The 20,307-nt window shown below is 36.9% G+C and overlaps 1 protein-coding gene across 1 annotated transcript in view; it reads right to left on the bottom strand.

Annotated features, from left to right (window-relative positions):
- Positions 1 to 6,401: 6,401 nt before the first annotated feature.
- Positions 6,402 to 20,307, bottom strand: part of LOC131248814 (uncharacterized) — a 55,416-nt gene continuing 41,510 nt past the window's right edge. Inside the window, exons 2-3 of the mRNA XM_058249287.1 lie at positions 7,838 to 8,059; positions 6,402 to 6,667 (exon numbers count right to left, since the gene is read on the bottom strand). Of these exons, the coding sequence (XP_058105270.1) occupies positions 6,446 to 6,667; positions 7,838 to 8,059 (444 nt within the window). The 3' untranslated portion in view covers positions 6,402 to 6,445. The remainder of the gene's footprint in view (positions 6,668 to 7,837; positions 8,060 to 20,307) is intronic.

The following is a 20,307-nucleotide window of genomic DNA, read 5'->3' as shown; positions in this document are numbered from 1 at the left end:
AACTTTATTACTCCTAACTAGTTTTTGAGTTTGTCACTCTCTTTAACTTAGCTCAGTCTATGAATTATGTGCGTTGCTTATGCTATGTTCTCATATCTTGACTAGTTACCTCTCATATTTCTCATCGATTATTTCTCCTCAGCCATCTACTTTGTGCTTCCTTTGTCCTATTGTGACAAAAAGGGGGAGTATGGATATGTTATAGACATGTATATATAAATGTTGTCATGAGGAGGGAGTAGCATTGTATTATATGGTGTTTTATGAGTATGTTACTCAGGGGGAGTATGTGCAGAGGTGTGTGCAGAGGCGTGCAGAGGTGGACTGAATATTGATTTACAAGTCTGCAGGATTCCAATTGATAACAACTGGTGCATGATTCTTTAATCAGATATTCTGTGTTATGTAACATATCTTAAAAGTGTGTTTTGTCACTAATTTGACAAAGACACTATTATGAAGCTTGCATCTGTGAAGAACAATGCTCTACTCAAGATCAACTTAGTTTAACAAGCACTGTTCACAAGTCAAGAATCTCAAGAAGCTTTCAAGTTCAACCTCAAGATCTTAAGAAGCTTTCAAGTTTGAGCTCCATCAAGACTTCAAGCTCCATTACTTTCAAAGGTCACTCGTCTCTAAAGTTTCAATGTCCTTACTTCACTATTGAGGTATGACTGACCTTAGGTTGACCTTTAAAGTATGCCATTTTGGATACATAATTCATATGTTTTATATAAGTGAGTTTGATCTATTCTAAGACTAGTCCTAGAATTTTTTCGACTAGTCCTAACACTGCTTCAACCTGTCTAACATTTCCTAGATCAGTCGTAAGTTTGTTACAAAAATAAGAAATTTTCTGTTAGGCTTCGACTAGTCCTGGGGACTGTTTGACCAGTCGTAAGAACAGTGTCGACGACATCTTCGACCAGTCGTAGACCTACGACTCAAAGAACAGTGTTGAAATTCGGCCACCTACGACCAGTCGAAGGGATCTTACGACCAGTCGAAGGAGACCTACGACCAATCGAAGGAGACCTACGACCAGTCGTGAAACTGCTAAATCTTATCGCGCCCAAATTTTCAAATATCTGTTGGTTCTACGACTAGTCGTAGAGATCCTTAAACCAGTCGAAGGTGTGATTTGCTCACCTATAAATAGAGCACGAATCTCAGAATAAAGAAAGCAATTCAAGTTAATTTAATTCGGTCTTCTAAGAGATAAGTCGGTGCTCCATTTAAGCTAAGTGTGCATATTTAATATTCTCTTTCTTTAGCTTTGTTAATTGATTTTGTTTCTTGCATTCTAATCTAATCTAAAAAGAGGAATTGTTGTTTTTCTTTTTTCGGAATTAAAATCAATTAGAGCTAGCCCTTTTATTTTAATTTAAAATCTATTAGAACCTAGAACCATTATAAAGTGAGTGTTGGACATTGAACTTTGACATTCAAATCTCTACTCTGACTTGGTTCTTCTGGGTTGCTACAATGAAGGAGAAAATCAGGTATTTTACAATTTGTATAATTTACATTGTTTGATTTTATTTGAGGTTAAGCCAGAAAAATTTCAAAGTTGTTGGTTATCTGAGGAGAGCCAAAAAACTCAGAAGTGAGGGTTTTTGAATTGTGTAAACCCTTTGAAAAAGACACAATTATGAAGGTTTTGGGTGAACCTGTGAAAACCTATTTGATAGTGAACGCTAATATCCCCTGTGTGAGGATATTAGGAGTGGAGTAGCATTCTGTGTGGCTGTTGTTTAACAGTTGGTGAACACACAGGCGAACCACTATAATTCTTTGTGTTGTGGATGTGTGATTTATATTTCCTATCTTTTATCATTTAGAATTGTGGAATGTACGTGTGAATGTGAATGTTGTAATCATTTCATTTCAAGCACAGTAGGAATGTTATAATAATTTAGATTTACATTTCAGCATTATATTTTTGCTATCTCTTTATTACGTTGAGCTTCAGCTTTTCTGTTTATTCAGTTTTTCTGTTTATTCTAGAAATAAGGTTGTCCTACCATAAACTTTGGTTTTTGATGTAAGGTTGTCCTTAGAACAATTTTTGTTTTTATTTCTCTATTTTAGGTTGCTTTCGATTCCTATACTGTGATTGGTGTAAAGTGCTATCTATTCTTTGTTTCATATTTCACAGTATTTAAATTTAATTTGGCATAGTCCTATTCACCCTCCCTCTAGAACATATAGCTTGGCCATTTCAGGAATCCCTTCCAATCTTCACAATTCTCCTCCATTGAGAATTAGGTCAATGTAAAGTTCAGATTTGATTCAAATTGCTTTATCTTCCAATTGGATAGGATAGGACTCCAATTCCAATTGTGTTTATTGAATCAAGCAAGGTAGCATCTTAATAGTTATAAGTGGATCCTTGGCACCCTAGTTCCCACCTTTAATTAATAATTTAAACATTATTCATGATTACTCTCTTTTATTCCAAAATTTATATTTAGATCTTCTTCTAGTTCCAATTCTAGTTCTTTTCATAATACGTATAAGTTTAGTCCTTGTGGATTCGACCTCGTTCTCACGAGTTATTACTACATCGCAACCCTACACTTGGGGTTGTGAATAAGTTTTTGGTGCCGTTGTTGGAAACTACCACAACGCCGATTAAATCCAAACATGAAGGAAGTAGTTAAGGCTAAGGTACTTAAGTTGTTGGATGTGAATATCATATACCCCGTATCCGATAGCCAATGAGTGAGTCCAACTCAGGTGGTTCCTAAGAAGTCCGGAATTACCATCGTAGCTAATGCCGACAATGAACTCGTGTTAAATAGAGTTACTACTGGTTGGAGAATGTGCATTGACTACAGAAAGTTGAATGCCGTCACGAGGAAGGACCACTTTCCTTTGCCCTTCATTGATCAAATCTTGGAAAGGCTAGCTAGTCATTCTTACTATTGCTTCCTTGACAGATATTCAGGCTACAATCAGACAAAGATAGCCCTTGAAGATCAAGAAAAGATCACTTTCACATGCCCCTTTAGCAACTTTGCTTACCGAAAGATGTCATTCAGACTGTGTAATGCCCCCGCTACTTTTCAGCGATGCATGTTGAGTATATTTTCTGACATGGTGGGGTAATATTTAGAGGTCTTCATGGACGACTTCTCTGTCTTTGGTCCATCCTTCATCGAGTGTTTGGAAAATCTGAAAAATGTGCTGAAGCAATGTGAGGAAAAGAATTTGGTACTAAATTGGGAGAAGTGTCATTCCATGGTTCTTAAGGAAATTGTTCTTGGACATATCATCTCGTCCAAGGGAATTGAGGTAGATAAGGCTAAAATTGATCTTATCTCTAATCTACCTCCACCCAAGAGCATACGAGACATGCGATTCTTCTTAGGACACGCTGGATTTTACAGACGATTCATAAAGAAATTTAATCACCTCTCTCGTCCTTTATGCAATATACTTCAAAAGGATGTGCCATACGAGTGGACTGAGTAATGCCAAGAAGCTTTCACTAAGCTCAAGGGCATGTTGACTATCGCACCTATCATGTGGCCACCCGATTGGAGCATTCCTTTTGAGATTATGTGTGATGTGTCTGACTATGTTATTAGGGCGGTGTTAGGCCAGAGAAAAGAAAAGAAACCCTACGTTATTCACTATGCAAGTAAAACTCTAAATCCTGTCCAAGTGAACTACTCTACTACTACCTCCTAACAATTGTATGATAGATAAATTTATGTACACTTAGTGTACGAATCATAGACTGTAACTTGGGTCTGAGGGTACACACTCTATATCCAAAGTGTGTGGCGTGACACCAGCTAAATTGAAACAAGAATAATCATAAATTCTAAAATGTTAGCAGAGCAACCCATGCATAAAGATTTTGAAGCATTTATCTTCAGGGCCATGATCATCTTCAACACATATCACTACCCAAATGGGCCTCAAGTGCGAGGAAAAGCACAGGAGACCCATCACCAGCAAACAATAGAGACCAGCACCTCAAATGGACATGGCCTGATTGCCCAAAAGCTCTATTGGTCATGGAAGTGGGAAGATTTCAAGAGTAATGAGAGGCTCTCTAGGGTCATATCTACCTACATTAGGGCCAATAACAAAGATGGCTATAGACCTGATTATTTTATCAAGGATATTTTAAGAATGATTACCATGGAGCACCAGAGGTGCCAGACGAGGAAGAATGTAGAGCCTACTAATAACGCTGCTAATAGGGTCCACAGTGCCAACAATGAGATTCAAATCAGGGAGAAACCGGGGGTATAGAAGGAATTTAGTTTTATCGTGCAACCACTCCCCAACCTAACCAGAAAAGTGACAGTCAAAGAAGAGGTTACTGATGGACTAAAGAGCCACTAGGACAAAGTACACAGCTATCCTAACTGGGACAAAGAAATGCCTTCAAGGCATTTCAACTTAGCTTTTGCATTTTTTTTCCACTTAGATATTTGAGCTGAAGGAAGTTAACTAATTAAAGTTTGGATGTTGTCTCTCTTGGTTTCAAAGATTCTAAAGGACAACCTGATAGACGGGGTGGAATTCACATATACAACATGGCGAGCCCCACATACTCGCTGAGGTCTCTAGTCCCGTGGGATTGACAGGTCTGTTGTACTGAATTTATCTATTTTCCGCTACTAACATGTTGTCTGTGGGACATCCAATTCATCCATCCAGTGGGTGTACAATGATAGCACTTGGGGGGACAAAAGTCAATCGGATCCACAACTCAAATGGGCAACACCATAGCTATAAATTGTTATATGGACTTTCAATCATATCTTGACACAAACACATGCACAGTAAATACCACACACTGCAATCACTCCCGAAACAATTTGTGAGTGCACTAGTTACATCCAAAACATAGTTTTTGACATTTGACTTCTGAAGTTGAAGATGAGCTATTGAAACATTTTGTAACTGTCCACAATCAACTAATAGGTAAAGGTAGTCGTTGACAGAGTTTTTTGCTGCATGTTATTCTGTGGTTCCCACAACATGAGCAATTTTGATGAAGGTGAGAGATGGTGGTAAAGAGATTGGCTGGCCCATACTAATAAGCCATCTACCATGCTTAGTGATACTCAGATAAAAATTTCATATCCATAATTTGATTCTCTGGTTGAATATTGTGGGTAATTGGGTAAATGGATATCCATTGCCAGCCCAATCTCAGGTTTGGTTTCATTCTCTTGGAGTCCAAGAAGCCTACTCATAAAAATAAAAATAAAAAAAACACACACACACACACACACACACACACACACACACAAAGACAAAGTGGCCTACTGAAAAAAAAAAAAAAAAAACTAATGTCGTGCTTGCTATTGTTCCAATTTCTTACAAGGGAAGCCATGTTCAAATGCAAAAAAAATAAATAAATAAATAAAGAGAAGCAAGCCAAATTTTTAAGAAAGATAAAGTTGGTGCAAGAAGATGCAAGCGATTTGTGACGCAATTGTGTATGCATTGTAGCCCAAAGTCCACATACACATCATATTAAACAGGAAATCCAATTGTAATCATTCTTATGAGATGCAGGGTCTGACGCCATTCTTACATGGAACCCATACTTCACATGTGCAGGCCCCGAAATCAAGCCCCTTACTCATCTGCTAGGCTGTTGAAATTGATGAGTCCTGGCTACTATTAAAGATTCCTAAAACCGACCAGGTTGGACCATCTTAGCCATCATTATTTGGCATTTTTCTCAGACTAGCCAAAAGTCTAGGTTTAAAGCACCTAGCCATTCAATAATTGCATTTTCCTTGCACTTTTGCTTAATCTCCCCCTCCTTTTCTTAACAGTTTTCTTCTAGGGCACCAATTGGAGGATTAAGATCTTCCAACCTGAGATCTTTGGGTCATCCTCCATTCACAAGAAGGATGATCAAATCAACAATCTGCTGACCGAGTCATGGGCAGCATCTCCAGGAACTGGGCATAAGGATACTGTCTAGCATGCCCTGATGCATCAAGAAGACTACTTTTTTTTTCTCTTTTTTTTTAAAATAAAATAAAAATAAAAGAGGAGGGGGGTGCTCCTTGATGCATGCCTGCTGGTGAACCAGTTCTCTAGAAGATGGAGGTGGTCCTTTGGCAGCCCAAGGACATTATGCCTAGTGAGTTGCTGATGAAGCTACCTCTTCCTAGGGAGGTAGACCATCGCATTTGAGTTGGAGCTAGAAGCAAAGCCACCTGCATTGGCCCACTACAGGATGGGGCCAGCTGAATTGAAACGAGAACAATCATAAATTCTAAAAGCGTTCAAATGAATGGCATGAACACACTTTGTTTTCATAAAAAGACCATGCTCTAGCTGACTTTGACAAAATTGGATATTTGTGCTCATATTATAAAACAAAAGACATAGTTCAAATGTTGCTTGCATTTAAAAAAAAAAAAAAAGAAGCAGAAGAAGAAGAAGAGAGCAGATATCATCAGTCTATTCCCCATTTTCTTACCACACTCTCTTTGGCCAATGACATTTTGGTTTCATCTGCTGTGCTTATTGAATCGTAGGAAACAGCACTTGACTGAGGCAGCTTTCCTGACATGTGAGATGTTATGAATGTAAACCCACTCCTTGCCCTTCGCAGTACAAATAGCAATGAGTTGAAGACAACAGCAAGCATTATATTGCCCTTAGCAATCAGAAGATACTGCCAACAAATTAGTGAGGTCTTCTGTTAGATGCGGAGCCCACCAAACATGAGGATTTATAGGGTCCCCACGAATCTGGATGTGTTTATTCGGACTGTCAATGGACCATTTCTGGATCTAGCTTACACCCACAGCGACTAGCATTTTTGCCATCTTTCTTTTTCGTTTCTTTTTTTTTTTTCTTGGCTTTTCAAGGCTCGAAGGCCAGGCCAAGGCTTATTGTCAAGATAGTCAATATATTACTGCTGCTCCAGAACAGGCTTGGGGCCTCAAACCCACGAGCAGACCTGGGCATAAGTTTCAGGAATATATTATTAGGGCTGTCAGTGGGTACCCAGTTCCATCAATAACCAAAGCCCAATCTGGTAGGAAAGGTCTGTTACATGACTTGGGTACCCCAATACATGGTTTTTTTCTTTCTTTCTTTCTTTCTTTCTTTTTATCCTTTGCTAAATTAGTAATATTTTTTGTAATCCATTTTGTAAATGAATCCAATTGGACAGAATCTAAATATGGACTAGATTCTCAATCCAAACCCCATGTCAAATCCTAATTCATGCTCAAAATTAGACCTGACTGGAACCCATGGATACCCAAATCTGGTCAGAGCCAGTACCTCATATATTGTATTTGGATCCAATTTCCTTAGTCAGGTCTAGATATACGTACACTAGGACCCAACCCAAACCTGTCTTGTTGACAGCCCTGCTGTATATGGTGCCCTCAAAGTGAAAGCCAGTAAGCCTGGCAACGGGCAGGGCTGGGGTTGGTTGAAGTCCAGATTTTGAACTGATCAGACTGGGCCTATTAAAAATATTGATTTTATCTGGGCAAGCAGCCAAGCACGGCCCATTGCCAGCACTACCAGCCGGCCAGCCCTGTAAAACTAGGAAATAGAGTTTGACGATCTAGATTGTTGATGTGATGGTGCACATTCTGGATGACAATGCCCCTGATTGAATGATCTTAACCCTTTGATTGGAGGAAGGGACTTCCAAATCTGTTTCACAGCATTCTCCAACAATGGTTGGGGCATAGGATAGCCATTAGCTGCAGTTATACAATATGGGGGCATCAAGGCACCAGATGTACATTGATCCAACCGGACACCCTATAATTCCTCGACAAAAAAAAAAAAAAGCAACAGAAATGAAATGTCATCACCTTACCACAAGAATAATTCCAATAACAGCTAGGCTTGCTTGTTGTGCCTCCTTCCAGAAATGCTCCCCGTTGGACCCTCCGAACCGTCCACCGCCTCCAAACCACCCTCCCCCACCGGCATTGCCCCCACCACCCACTTCCTCTCTCTTCTTAATTTCCTTGTTCCATTTCTCAAACTCGGATTTCTTTCCACCAAGAGCACTCTCTAATGCTTTTCTAGCTTGTTCCTAGCAAACATAGAGAGAGAGAGAGAGAGAGAGAGAGAGATGAGAAAATTCCCAATGCAGAAAACTCTTGAACCACAATTTGCAATGACATCATCAAGGAACTTATATATGATAGGAAAAAAAAAAAACATTTATTGGGTGGGCTAAAAATGCACCAGCTTTTTAGTAGTTGCACCACATTGAAGTTAATTATAAGGGCTGGATGTTCATGTTTTAAAAAATTCACAAGCATAGTGGTCAAAACTCGAAAAGTATTACTAACGATTTATATTAGGAAATGCTAATAATTTCCATTCAACATTGCACCACCACCACCACCATCATCATTACAGCATGCTATCCAAACTATTTGAGTTAGCCTTATGAATCCTAATTCTTCAATGATTTCTAGATTCAGAAACAAAAATTCTCATGATTTGCCTGCCAAACTCTTATATCAACAACCCTTTACCTGGGCCAGGGACTGGTTGGCTTGTCGCTACCAGGCTGAGTTGCTACAACGTTTTATTTTTTCAAGAACTTGACTCTTTTGCCCTTTGTTACTTTAGTAGTGTTTGTTGTTGTTGTAACATATCCTTCAAGTTTTAAATATATTTAACAAATTTTTAACTAAGTTTTAACATAAATATTTGAGTATGACGAAGCCATATCTAACATGGATCCCAAAACCATAAACATTGCGCGTTACATTTAGCATGGCTAATTGAAGAGATTTGAAGGAACAAAGTCTAATAATAGCTTTTGACCAATTAGACACATTTGTTACTCCAACCTAAACTATTAGTCACGACACCATTATACATCTTGGTTGTAAGGGTCTTACTTGGAGCATTGCCATTGACATGATGCCCTGTCCACCTCCAAGAAATGGGGAGTTCTGCCAATTTTGCCATTGTATCACAAGAATGAAGAAACAGTAGAAAATTAGGCCACTTCTTTTTTCAATAGCCCAGCCAATCCCGTGCAGAATGTAGATAAACTTACTACACTCACAGGGAACCTCGAATGCAACCTTGCTCGTATCAACAGAGGAAAACAAAAGATTCTCCCATGTCATTCCTAAGCACAATCCAGTTCGAGCCCATCCTGGAAGAGATGGCTGATAGCACTATTATACAAGTCAGTATGATCCAACATTCCCTCTAATCTGTAGTCAAAAGAACTCTACCAACTAAACAGCAATATGGTCCTTTGAATTAAACCTGATTGAAGCAACTTACATAAGATTTTGTACGGCTAGTAACCTGATTTGGTGTATTATGTGTCATTGCAATGATTTGGCTCAGTACAATAGTTTGGGAGATAGGGCATAATGATCGGAACCACTCATCAGCTATTGGAAGTTCAGATGGATCCCAGTGTCCCGCTAATTAATAGTTAAAACTATCCCACTGTCCCCTGCTAATTGATAGTTAAAACTAAGACATTTTCTTTCTGACAAAATGCTTTTTTATTCAAAAGAAAAGCAAATTTTCTTTTAATTGGTGCATATAAAATCATCGTTGTACTGCAATTTTTGCACTGCAGCTCATCAGCTTGCAGTCCCACCTGATGGAAAGTTTTGATCACTGAGAGCTACAATGAGGGTGGCCAAGCAAGCTTCTAAATAGTGCTCTTTCTAAATAATCCTTGTGTTTTAAAAGGAGACGTATGAAGATAAATCTTGAAAACTTTGAGTGAGAAATTGAGACCCTTGAAGTTTGTACAAGCAAGTGCTCATACTTCTGCAATTTTGTGTGCTGCTTACATTTGCAAGTAGCATGTTCCATTCAATTATCATCATCTAAGCCTTATCCCAACTAATTGGGGTTGGCTACATGAATCCTATTCCACCATTCCACTCCATCAAGGACCATATCTTCAGTTAAACCATAGGTCAACCCTAGCTCATTTCTCACTCCACCCGGGTGCCAATACAGCATGTTGCTTACAAGGCCTAGCATAAGCTCGAAATTCCTGATTTTCAGGATTCATGAGAAAAAGTTGTGGTGGAAATTCAATGTTGACTGCCAACCTGATGCAACGATCCTTTATCGGGGCTTGGGACCAGAAAAGAGATTGCAAAAATGCCACTGGTGGCATTAGCCTGTTCCATTCAACACAATGCACAAATTATTGTTATGTGTGTGATGCCCCATTTTGTGTGCCAACTTCCTTTGCATGATTTCATATGGCACATCACCTTCTGAATTACCAACGAAATGCATATATGGATAATGCTCGTCAGTGTTTTCGTTGTCGACGAAAAATTGATTATATCTCTGATATTATTGGTGTCGCTGGACCGGCAATACCGAAACCCCAAAGATTCGTTTCTCTTCCTAATGTTGACGAAATATCGGCGAGATTTTAGATTTTATCAGAAAAATAAAAATAAAAATAGTTACCAGCAACAACTCTCCCTACTATTTCAGAAAATTGAAATAAATACAGAAAAAATATAGGAGAAAAAAAACTCATACCTTTTTTTTTCCTCAAAATCTGCCTATGGGAGTGGCTTTCAGCTGGATTTGGTGGGCCAATCAAGGTCGATAGCGCCAGATTATCAGAGGTAAGAAAAACCTTAAAAAATCCCCTTTCTTTGAAAAGAATAGATTTGAAAGAAACCCAATTTCAGCGAGATTTGAGGGGATTTGGGTTGGTATTTGAAAAAAAAAAAGAGAGAAATTTCAAGATTTCTTACAAAAAAAAAAGGGATCAAAATCATCATTTGAGGTTTTCCGGAGAAGATGAGACGAAAGCTCTCTCTCTTTTAAGAGAGTGGACTTGGTGCAACTTTGGCTTTACAAAAGATGGTGCGGCCCTCACGGCGGGGCCCACCTTAATGTATTTACTTTTTATCCATGTTGTCCATAGGTTTTTCCAGATCATTATAGGCAATGTTCGAAATATCAGTATCGCATTACATATCGCACCCTTGGGATACAAATAAATATCAATTATCGCAGGAGATATATCGTTTGTATCGGGCAATTTATCACCTATTGGGAAACATGGGGAAACATTGGCAAAATTGTTGAACTTTTCAATGAAACTTCAGGGATTGTTAAAAAAGACCTTAATACACACTTTTAAATCATAACATCTCAAAAAAGAAGTGCACATAATAGGTTTCCTCTGTATAGGGTCCCAAGCCATGTGTTGTCTAACTGAACTAATGCAACTATATTCAAATCGAATGCATAACATTTAGAGTATATGTGATAATCATTTCATCGAACACTCCTAAATATTTCGACATTAGTCTCAATTGACAGATGTTTGAAGGGAAATTTTGAAAAAATATATTTTAATATTTTTAATTAAAAATTATATTTATTTTCTGAAAATTGACAAGGAGTTAACAAATCAGTAGATCAGCCCTCATAAATGCTTGATTTCATGTTTGGAGTGAAACATTGCAATCAATTTCAGAGAAATTGGGCGAATTTTGAAATTGCCCCATTTTTTCCCAAATCGGACCACCAACACTCAAATTTCGAAATTAGAGCGTATGTGATGATCATTTCATCAAATACTCCTAAATACTTCAAAATAGTCTCAATTGGCAGCTAGTTGAAGGAAATTTTCGAAAAGAAAAAAACATGGAGAACATGAAGAACCAATGGATATCAAAATCAAAGCTCCAACTCTATGATTTTTCATACGAAACATGAAGAACCAATGGATTTGTAACCTTTTGATACTAATTTAACATAATTTCAACAAAAAAAAAAAAAAAAAGGATCAGAAATTGAAAATGCTCATTGGATCGAACATGTAGGATATATCGGCACTATCTGTGCGTTTCGTATCGCACAGGTGGTATACAAGATATATCTTGGGATAAATCGGTTGATATCGTCGATATTTAAAACATTGATTATAGGACACTAGCCGAAAAATGAAGTAGATCGAATCTAAGGTGGACCATATTCTAAGAAAGAGTGGTGGTTGAACCTCCACCATAAAAATTTCTTAGGGCCCACAGTAATGTTTCTATAATGTTTATTTGTCATCCAACCTGCTGATAAGGTCATGTAAACCTGGATGAAGGGAAAAGAACAAGTATCAGGTTGGTCCAAAACTTTTGTAACCCATGAGAAGGTTTTAATGGTCAATCACCACTGTTTCTTATGTGATGGTCCACCTAAGATTTGAATCTGCTTCATTTTTAAGATCATGCCCTAAATTGATTTTTAAAAACAGATGAACAATGTGGATATACAATAATATATATCAAGGTGGGCCCCACCATGAGTGTCGCACCGTCCACCTAATCCACTCTGCCCCCCCTTACAACACCAGAACCACTACATGGGTGGGAGTCAGTAGGGTCCACCTCGAAGTATGCACTACACATCCACACTGTCCATTTGTTTTTAAGACATGGACTAAAAATGAATCAAATACAAATCTCAATGGGACCCCACCAAAAGAAACAGTGGTCATTGACGACCACCATTAAAAACTTCCTAGGGTCCACCATAATGTTTATTGACTATCCAACCCATTGATAAGTTCATACAGACTTGGATGAAAGGGGGAAAAAACAAATATCAGCTTGATCCAAAAATTTTGTGGCCCTCATAAGGTTTTTAATGGTTAATAACCACTATTTCGTGTGGAGTGGTCCACGTCCACCTATGCTTCATTTTTGGGGCAATCCCCTATGATAAGGTGGTAAAACAAATGGATGGCATGGATATACACTGCATACATCAAGGTGGGCCCTACAGTCAGGGTCCCACCCAAATTGTTGGTTCATGTGGCAGCCAAGTTGTGCTCGTGGGGGACCGACTTTACATCCATCCAGTCGATGGGGCCCACCGTGATGTTTATGAGAAATCCACTCGATCCATCCATTTTTCCAGAGAATGTGAGGACATGAGCTCAAAAATCAGGAAGATCCAAAGCTCAAGTGGAACGCACGGCATGAAACAGTGAGGATTAAATGTCCACCATTAAAATATTCTTGGTGCCACAAAAGTTTGGTCCTTTTGTTGGGGCTATTATTTTTTTGTTTTCAATTCATCCCAGCAGGAATGGGCCTATGAACAGTATGGATGGGATATAAACATGGTGGACTAGGGAGGTTTCAACAGTAGGCATTTTCCTGCAAACTTTTCCTTGTCATGTGGTCCGCTTGAGCTTTGGATCTGCCTGATTTTTAGGCTTAGGCCCTAATATGGTCTGGATAAACGGATGGATGGAGTGGATTTCTCACAAACTTCATGGTGAACCCTACTCACAGTGACAGGATGTGAGGGTAAAAAGACCTATTTACACACTAAAAATATTAAAATAGGAGTTTTATTAGTACATGTGGCAAATATTTATTAAAAAAGAAATTGAAAGGAATGAGCTATTAAAACCATCCCATTTCACAAATGCTTGTTTATAAAAATACGGCCATTGGATTTATTCATTTTAACCATCCAATAAATGTCCACCAATCTCATACTGAGATAATAAGATATATAAAGTTTGACCTCAGATAACTACACTGAGTACTATAACTTGGACCGTTTAATTTGACTAATTGTATGCCATGTGTGCAACTTCTAAGTGCATGTGTATTGTCCATGTCACACACTCACAAACACTTTGCCAGTATTTAACCGTTGATCGAACGATGTGGGTCCCTAATCATGGGGCCTACCTTGATGCCATGTATTCTTTTTGCAATTTTTTAATTCCTAAATATGTAAAATATGTGTATTTAGGCATGTCCTAAAGTATCACTGAAAAATTTCATCGTTTTTCCACATTTTCTCCTGATTTTGAGTTTTTGGCAATAACGATATTATTTCTTAATCTCCGGCTAGAGAAACTTGTAGCGATACCAACAACTTGAACACTAATGGTGATACACATTTAGATACTTAGAAACCCACAAATGACTAAGATTCATCAATTGAATCATTGCATGAGATACCCGTAATGATGATACACATTTAGATAATGAGAGATCCGCAAATAATTAAGATTCAAGTTCATCAATCAAATAGATGTGTGATTCATGGATAACAAAGACTCATAGCCATGAACAATAATTATTCAGACCATGTGACAAACAAAGAAATAAGGCTAGCCATAGACTAGGCCTAAGCCAAGAAGGAGAAGAAAAAAAAAATTGAACAAGCCTGACCTAGCTAGTGCGAAATCCAGACTTGAACCAATCCCAAGCCCACACATTGCAAGGCCTACTAAGAAACATGGTATCCAAATATCGTTGATATTTTGAAAATCTCATAATATTTTCCTAGAAAATTGATCAAATGATATTAATCGCAATATGTTCAAAATATCAAAAGTTTTCAATTTTTTTCAATTATATTGAAAAATTAACACGATGTTATGCAAAAATTATTTAGAAGATATTTTATTTTATACCAATATTTCTATAAAAAAAATTATAACAAAGATTTTTATTTTGTTAACTCCTTGATTGTGATCAACCTATGTATTATACTATTAGATAGTGCTTGATTATAATCAACCCACGAGATAGTCTATTACATTGCACCCGGGGGAGTTTTGTGCTCTCATTGCCAGTTCCAATCCCAGATAAAGGAGGGATGCGTCAGGTTGGCGTATGGCATCAAACTTATGCCATTACTAACATAATGAATGAAAAAACCAAATGCAAATTAATTGGGATAAGCCTTAGATGGTGATGAAATGATGATGATGATGATGATCTTTTATGTTTTTAGAGGTTTGCTCAAAGACAACCAGACACATTTCATTGCAATAACTCAGAAAATCTCCCTCTCTCGATCAAACCTCTACCCTTCTCTCATGCCCTCTATTGCGCGCACGACAAGGGTTGTCAACAAGCTGGATTTGAACACCCGAGCCTGACCCTGTGAGTTAATAGTCAGCCCGACCCCAGCCTAAGCCCAAACCTATTAACACACTTATGTGTAAGACTGTATTGCAAAAAACAACCATACATAATGAGAGTTGTCAGAAAAGATCAGTGCAATTAGAAACAAAATAAGTTTATTATTGAGAGTGTAAGTGATGTATTTTTATGTGCTTTTTGGAGTGTGCATGTACATAATATTATGTGCTCCTATGGAGTACGTTTTTGTATCTCTAGCATTATAATAAAAGGTGTGGAGGGGATTGTAGCCCTAACACACAACAAAGCTACTTTCTCAAATTTCTCTCTTCTCTCACACTTCTCTTAGTCTTTTCTTTTCCCTCTCTCTTCTTTCCACTTCCTAAACTCACCCAAACCTACTTTTATATCATTCAAATACCATATAATGCAAGTAATAAAACATAAATGAAAGAAGTGGTTGAAATCACCTAAAGAAAAAATTCCCAAAAATCCTATAAAAATGATGAAAAAAAAAAAAAATCATCTGTGGGAATTTTTGTGTATCCCTGGTATCAACGATAAATACATACTAGGCTGAAGCGAAAATATCAGCACTATGGATATTATCGCCGGATGTCAAAAATATTTGGAAATTTTCTATTTACTTAGAGTTTCGGTATCACTGACCCAGCAATGCCAATATTATCAGCAACATTATCAATAATACTGCCGATAATTAGAACACTAGTTTAAAACAAGTTTTTGAGCTGAAAAGTGTATAAACAAAACTGATAGGAAAAAGAAAGAAAATGTCATTACAAATGTAGGTTGTTGGGCGTTTCTTTTAGCTCATAAACAAAAAAAAAAAAAAAAAAAAAAGGTGGGCAGTGGGCAATCAAAAAATTTGAAAAAGAAATAATCATGAACTTGTCACTCCAACAAAGGTGCATCTACTTGGATCACAAAGAAAACTTATCGTGTTTCACAAAACCAAAGGATTGACTTAAATAATGTTGTGATGGAGTTATTTAGTGAAGAAAGGGATGGAGTAGAAATATCGGATTCACTGAAAAAGACTATAGAAACTTTTTTATGATCCGTTCTAGACAAAAATTTGGAATTAGGAGATGGACATTGTGAGCTCGAATATTTCAAGTCCATGCAATCTAAAAATCCCAACTTCTTTTAAGCAATACAAATTGATCAAGAGGACAGTGTGTCTAACTTTTCCTGGGTTGATGCCAAGTCAAGGATGAATTATGAATACTTTGTTGACATGATTACATTTGATACAATGTATAAGACGAACAAGTATAATGTCTTTTGCTGTATATGTTGGAGCAAATCATCATCGCCAATCTATGTTACTAGGTTGTGCATTACATGAAGGAAGATTCATTTATTTGAGACATGGATTTATATGTGTGGATATCATCCAAAAGCCATAATAACAGATTAAGATGCAGCTATATGAGGAGCAATTGAAAAGGTGTTTCCACAAGCCCGTCATAGCTATTGCTTGTGGGTTGTGGCATGTATTTCAAAACTAAGCAAAAAATTTACCACATTGGTCATTTGTGTGGTTCTAGATTTTGCAATGAAATTCTCCAAAGCAAATTATACAAAAGAATTAATTGATGAATTTGAAATGTGAGGGAATCGCTGATTTGAGATTATGATTTAAAGGATAATCATTGGCTACAGTTAATGTACAATGATTGTCAAAAGGGGGTCCTGGTATTTTTACAAGATGCCTTCTGTGCAAATATTTTGACATCTAAGAGAAGTGAAAGCATTTACTCTTTCCTGGATGGATATAATACAAAGACCAACCTTCATGAATTGTAAAGCAATTTGAAAGAAGAAAATAAAGAAAACTTTATGACAAGTCATACAAATTCAGTTTTGAAGACAGACAAACTAATGGAAGAAGCGGCAAAAATATATAGATAAGACCAATGTTTGAAACTTTTAGAGATAGAGATAACTATATTGCAGAAAAAATTGAAGACAATGGAACAAGCTATACATTTAAGGTGACTAGTTGTAGATATCACAATACCAATTTAACCAAGACTGAAAAAAGGGCAAATATTGTCACTTCTAACACTTCCGAAACAGAAGCCAATTGTTAACTGTCAAATGTTCAAGTTTGAAGGCATTTTGACTAGAGGTATTTAGGAGGGTGACTATAGGAAACTACCATCGAACTGCATCTTGAAAAGGTGGACAGAGGATGCCAAATCAGGAGTAATACTAGACAAATATAGCATTGAGATGAGAGGTGATTACCAAGAATCTATGTCAATGGTATAATGAACTTTGCCACCTGGCTTTGAACATTGCAACTAAAGGGGCGACAACTATCGATACTTACAAGGACACTGAAGATGCTCTACAATGTGTTTTACGGGAAGTTGAGCTTGCCTAAGGAATCTCACAATGGTAACTCAACAAGAAAAAAGTTTGCGAGAAGAATGGGCAACAGGAAATTTTCAATGGAGGGAGTCGAGCTGTTTATTTGACGAACCATGTGAGCATACTGTTGAGTGTGAAATACTGCATATTTCCCCCTATTTATACCTTGGTTTTATAAACATGATAGTGCTTAATCGATTTAATTATGCATGCTTTCATGTGCAAGGTGATTTCGAGAGCTTAAAAGTGAAATTGATGCCAAAAGGAAGATCTTTGCTCAAAAGATTACTAAATGAAGATTTGGAGATTTGGAAGTCATTAATGAAGAATTCACATGCCAAAGATCCAACAAAACCAAGTGAAGAATGAAGAGAATCAAAAATTTGAAGTGAGGAAAACGAATCCTAAAATTATCCTGAAAACAAACATATTCCTGAAATTGTCCTCAAAAAGCATATTCTGAAACTCCAAGTCTATTTTCAAAAACTGCGCAGAGTGCATAAATTTGAGGCGGTTTAAACTCCGAGCATATTTTGGTAAACTACGCAGAGTACGTAAATTTGAGGCAGTTTCTAGATTTTTCTCACTTGGTGCGAAAGTTGGAGTTCCACAACTATAAATAGGACTCCCTAGGATGCTCCAAAGCATCTTTTAGGGTTTGGAAAGGTCTCAAGGAGCATACACAAGGGTGGAGCAGCCACCGAAGAGTTTTTCTTCTTCCCTAGTTTATTTTTCATGATTTGTTTAAGAGATTTGGTTTCAATCATGTCTATTGTTGGCTAAACCTCTTAGATAGGGCTAAGAAGTGAAGCTTGTAGCGTGTTTGGATGTTTATTTTGCTTTTATTCTTGTTCTTATTGAACTTCATTGATTTCTAGTTGATATTGAATGAATATTTTTACTTTTCTATGATTTATTGTGACTCAAATTATAATAGATGTTGTGATAGCTTTGGATATCTTCTTTTCCTATTTTTGAGATTGTGAGATTGGTAAATCCTGTTGCTCACCATCGTCTCCTGGGCATAGTAGGGTGATGGAATCCCTTCCAATCTTCACAATTCTCCTCCATTGAGAATTAGGTCAATGAAAAGTTCATATTTGATTTAAATTGTTTTATCCTCCAATTGGATAGGATAAGACTCCAATTCCAATTGTGTTCCTTGAATCAAGTAAGGTGGCATCTTGATAGCTACAAGTGGATCCTTAGCACCCTAGTTCCCACCTTTAATTGATAGTTTAAACATTATTCATAATTACTCTCTTCTATTCCAAAATTAAGATTTAGATCTTCTTCTATTTCTACTTCTAGTTCTTTTCAGAATACGTACAAGTTTAGTCCATGTGGATTTGACCTCGTTTTCAAGAGTTATTACTACATTGCGACCCTACACTTGGGGTTATAAACAAGTTTTTTTGTGGATTAGGTAAACTAATCAGTGTTTTCTTAGTTTTGAGCAAAAATTGTGAAGATTTTCAATTTTTCAAGCTAAAAACATGTTTGGGAAATGATAATTTGTGGAATTAAGAATGCTTTGAGTATGATGATAAGATGGAGATTAAACTTTGAATTGTTGGAGTTTGATCAACCAAGTAGACTATCATCTAAATTCTTGCATTTAATTGATTATGAGGAAGTTTGAATATCATGTTAATCTAAGTCACAAGACATGTTCAATTTGCTTTCTGTGAATAGTACTAGAATTTCTGATTGTTAGTATGTATACAATTAAAAGATATTGAGAATTAAGTCTGGAGGATTTTATTCAACTTAAAAAGATGAAAAGAACCAGTTAAAAAACAGAGAGATCGACAAAAAGGTCATGTATGATGAAAAGACTGGAAAGGAATGAAAAGCCTGAAAAGAATGAACAAATAAAAGGGACCGTCAATATAAAATCAAAAACTGAAAAAAGAAGGAAAAGGTGATAAGTTCGGAATCAGTACTTGATTATTCAATAAAACTTGAGGTGATGAGCATGGCTAACATTATGAAATAGTAGTATGTTATGGAAAGGAAATAGAATTCACTAAGCACATTGGAAAATTTTGATATATGAACTTACGCTCTTAAATGATTGATAAAGAAACTTTTTGATTGATTGCTCGTGTGATTCGGCTCTAGGTTTTCAAAATTGTACTCTCGCTTCTTTAGATTCTACTCATTCATAATTGATTGCACAAAAGATTGTTTTCTGAAAGTGATTTGAACATTGAATATTGAAGATCACTTCACGCATGTTTTGCTCGGGACTAGCAAAATGTTGGTTGGGGGATGTGTTGAGTGTGAAATATTGCATATTTCCCCCTATTTATACCTTGGTTTTATAAACATGATAGTGCTTAATCAATTTAATTATGCGTGTTTTCATGTGCGAGGTGATTTCGAGAGCTTAAAGGTGAAATTGATACCAAAAGGAAGATTTATGCTAAAAAGATTACTAAATGAAGATTTGGATATTTGAAAGTCATTAATGAAGAATTCACATGCCAATGATCCAAGAAAACTAAGTGAGGAATGAAGAGAATCAAAGATTTGAAGTGAAGAAAAGGAATCCTAAAATTATCCTGAAAACAAACATTCCTGAAATTGTCCCGAAGAAGCATATTTTGAAACTCCGAGCCTATTTTCGGAAACTGCGCAGAGTGTGTAAATTTGAGGCGGTTTAAACTCCGAGCATATTTTGGAAAATTGCGTAAAGTGTATAAATTTGAGGCGATTTCTAGATTTTTCCAACTTAGTGCGAAAGTTGGAGTTCTATAACTATAAATAAGACTCCCTAGGATGCTCCAAAGCATCTTCTAGGGTTCGGAAAGGTCTCAAGGAGCATACACAAGGGTGGAGCAGCCGCTAAAGAGTTTTTCTTCTTCCCTAGCTTATTTTTCATGCTCTATTTAAGAGATTTGGTTTCAATAATGTCTATGGTTGGCTAAACCTCTTAGCTAGGGCTAAGAGGTGAAGCTTGTAGCGTGTTTGGATGATTATCTTGCTTTTATTCTTGTTCTTATTGAACCTCATT

The sequence above is a fragment of the Magnolia sinica genome, chromosome 6 (assembly GCF_029962835.1).
Source record: "Magnolia sinica isolate HGM2019 chromosome 6, MsV1, whole genome shotgun sequence".
Lineage (NCBI taxonomy): Eukaryota > Viridiplantae > Streptophyta > Magnoliopsida > Magnoliales > Magnoliaceae > Magnolia > Magnolia sinica.
This window is presented reverse-complemented; position numbering and strand designations above follow the sequence as displayed.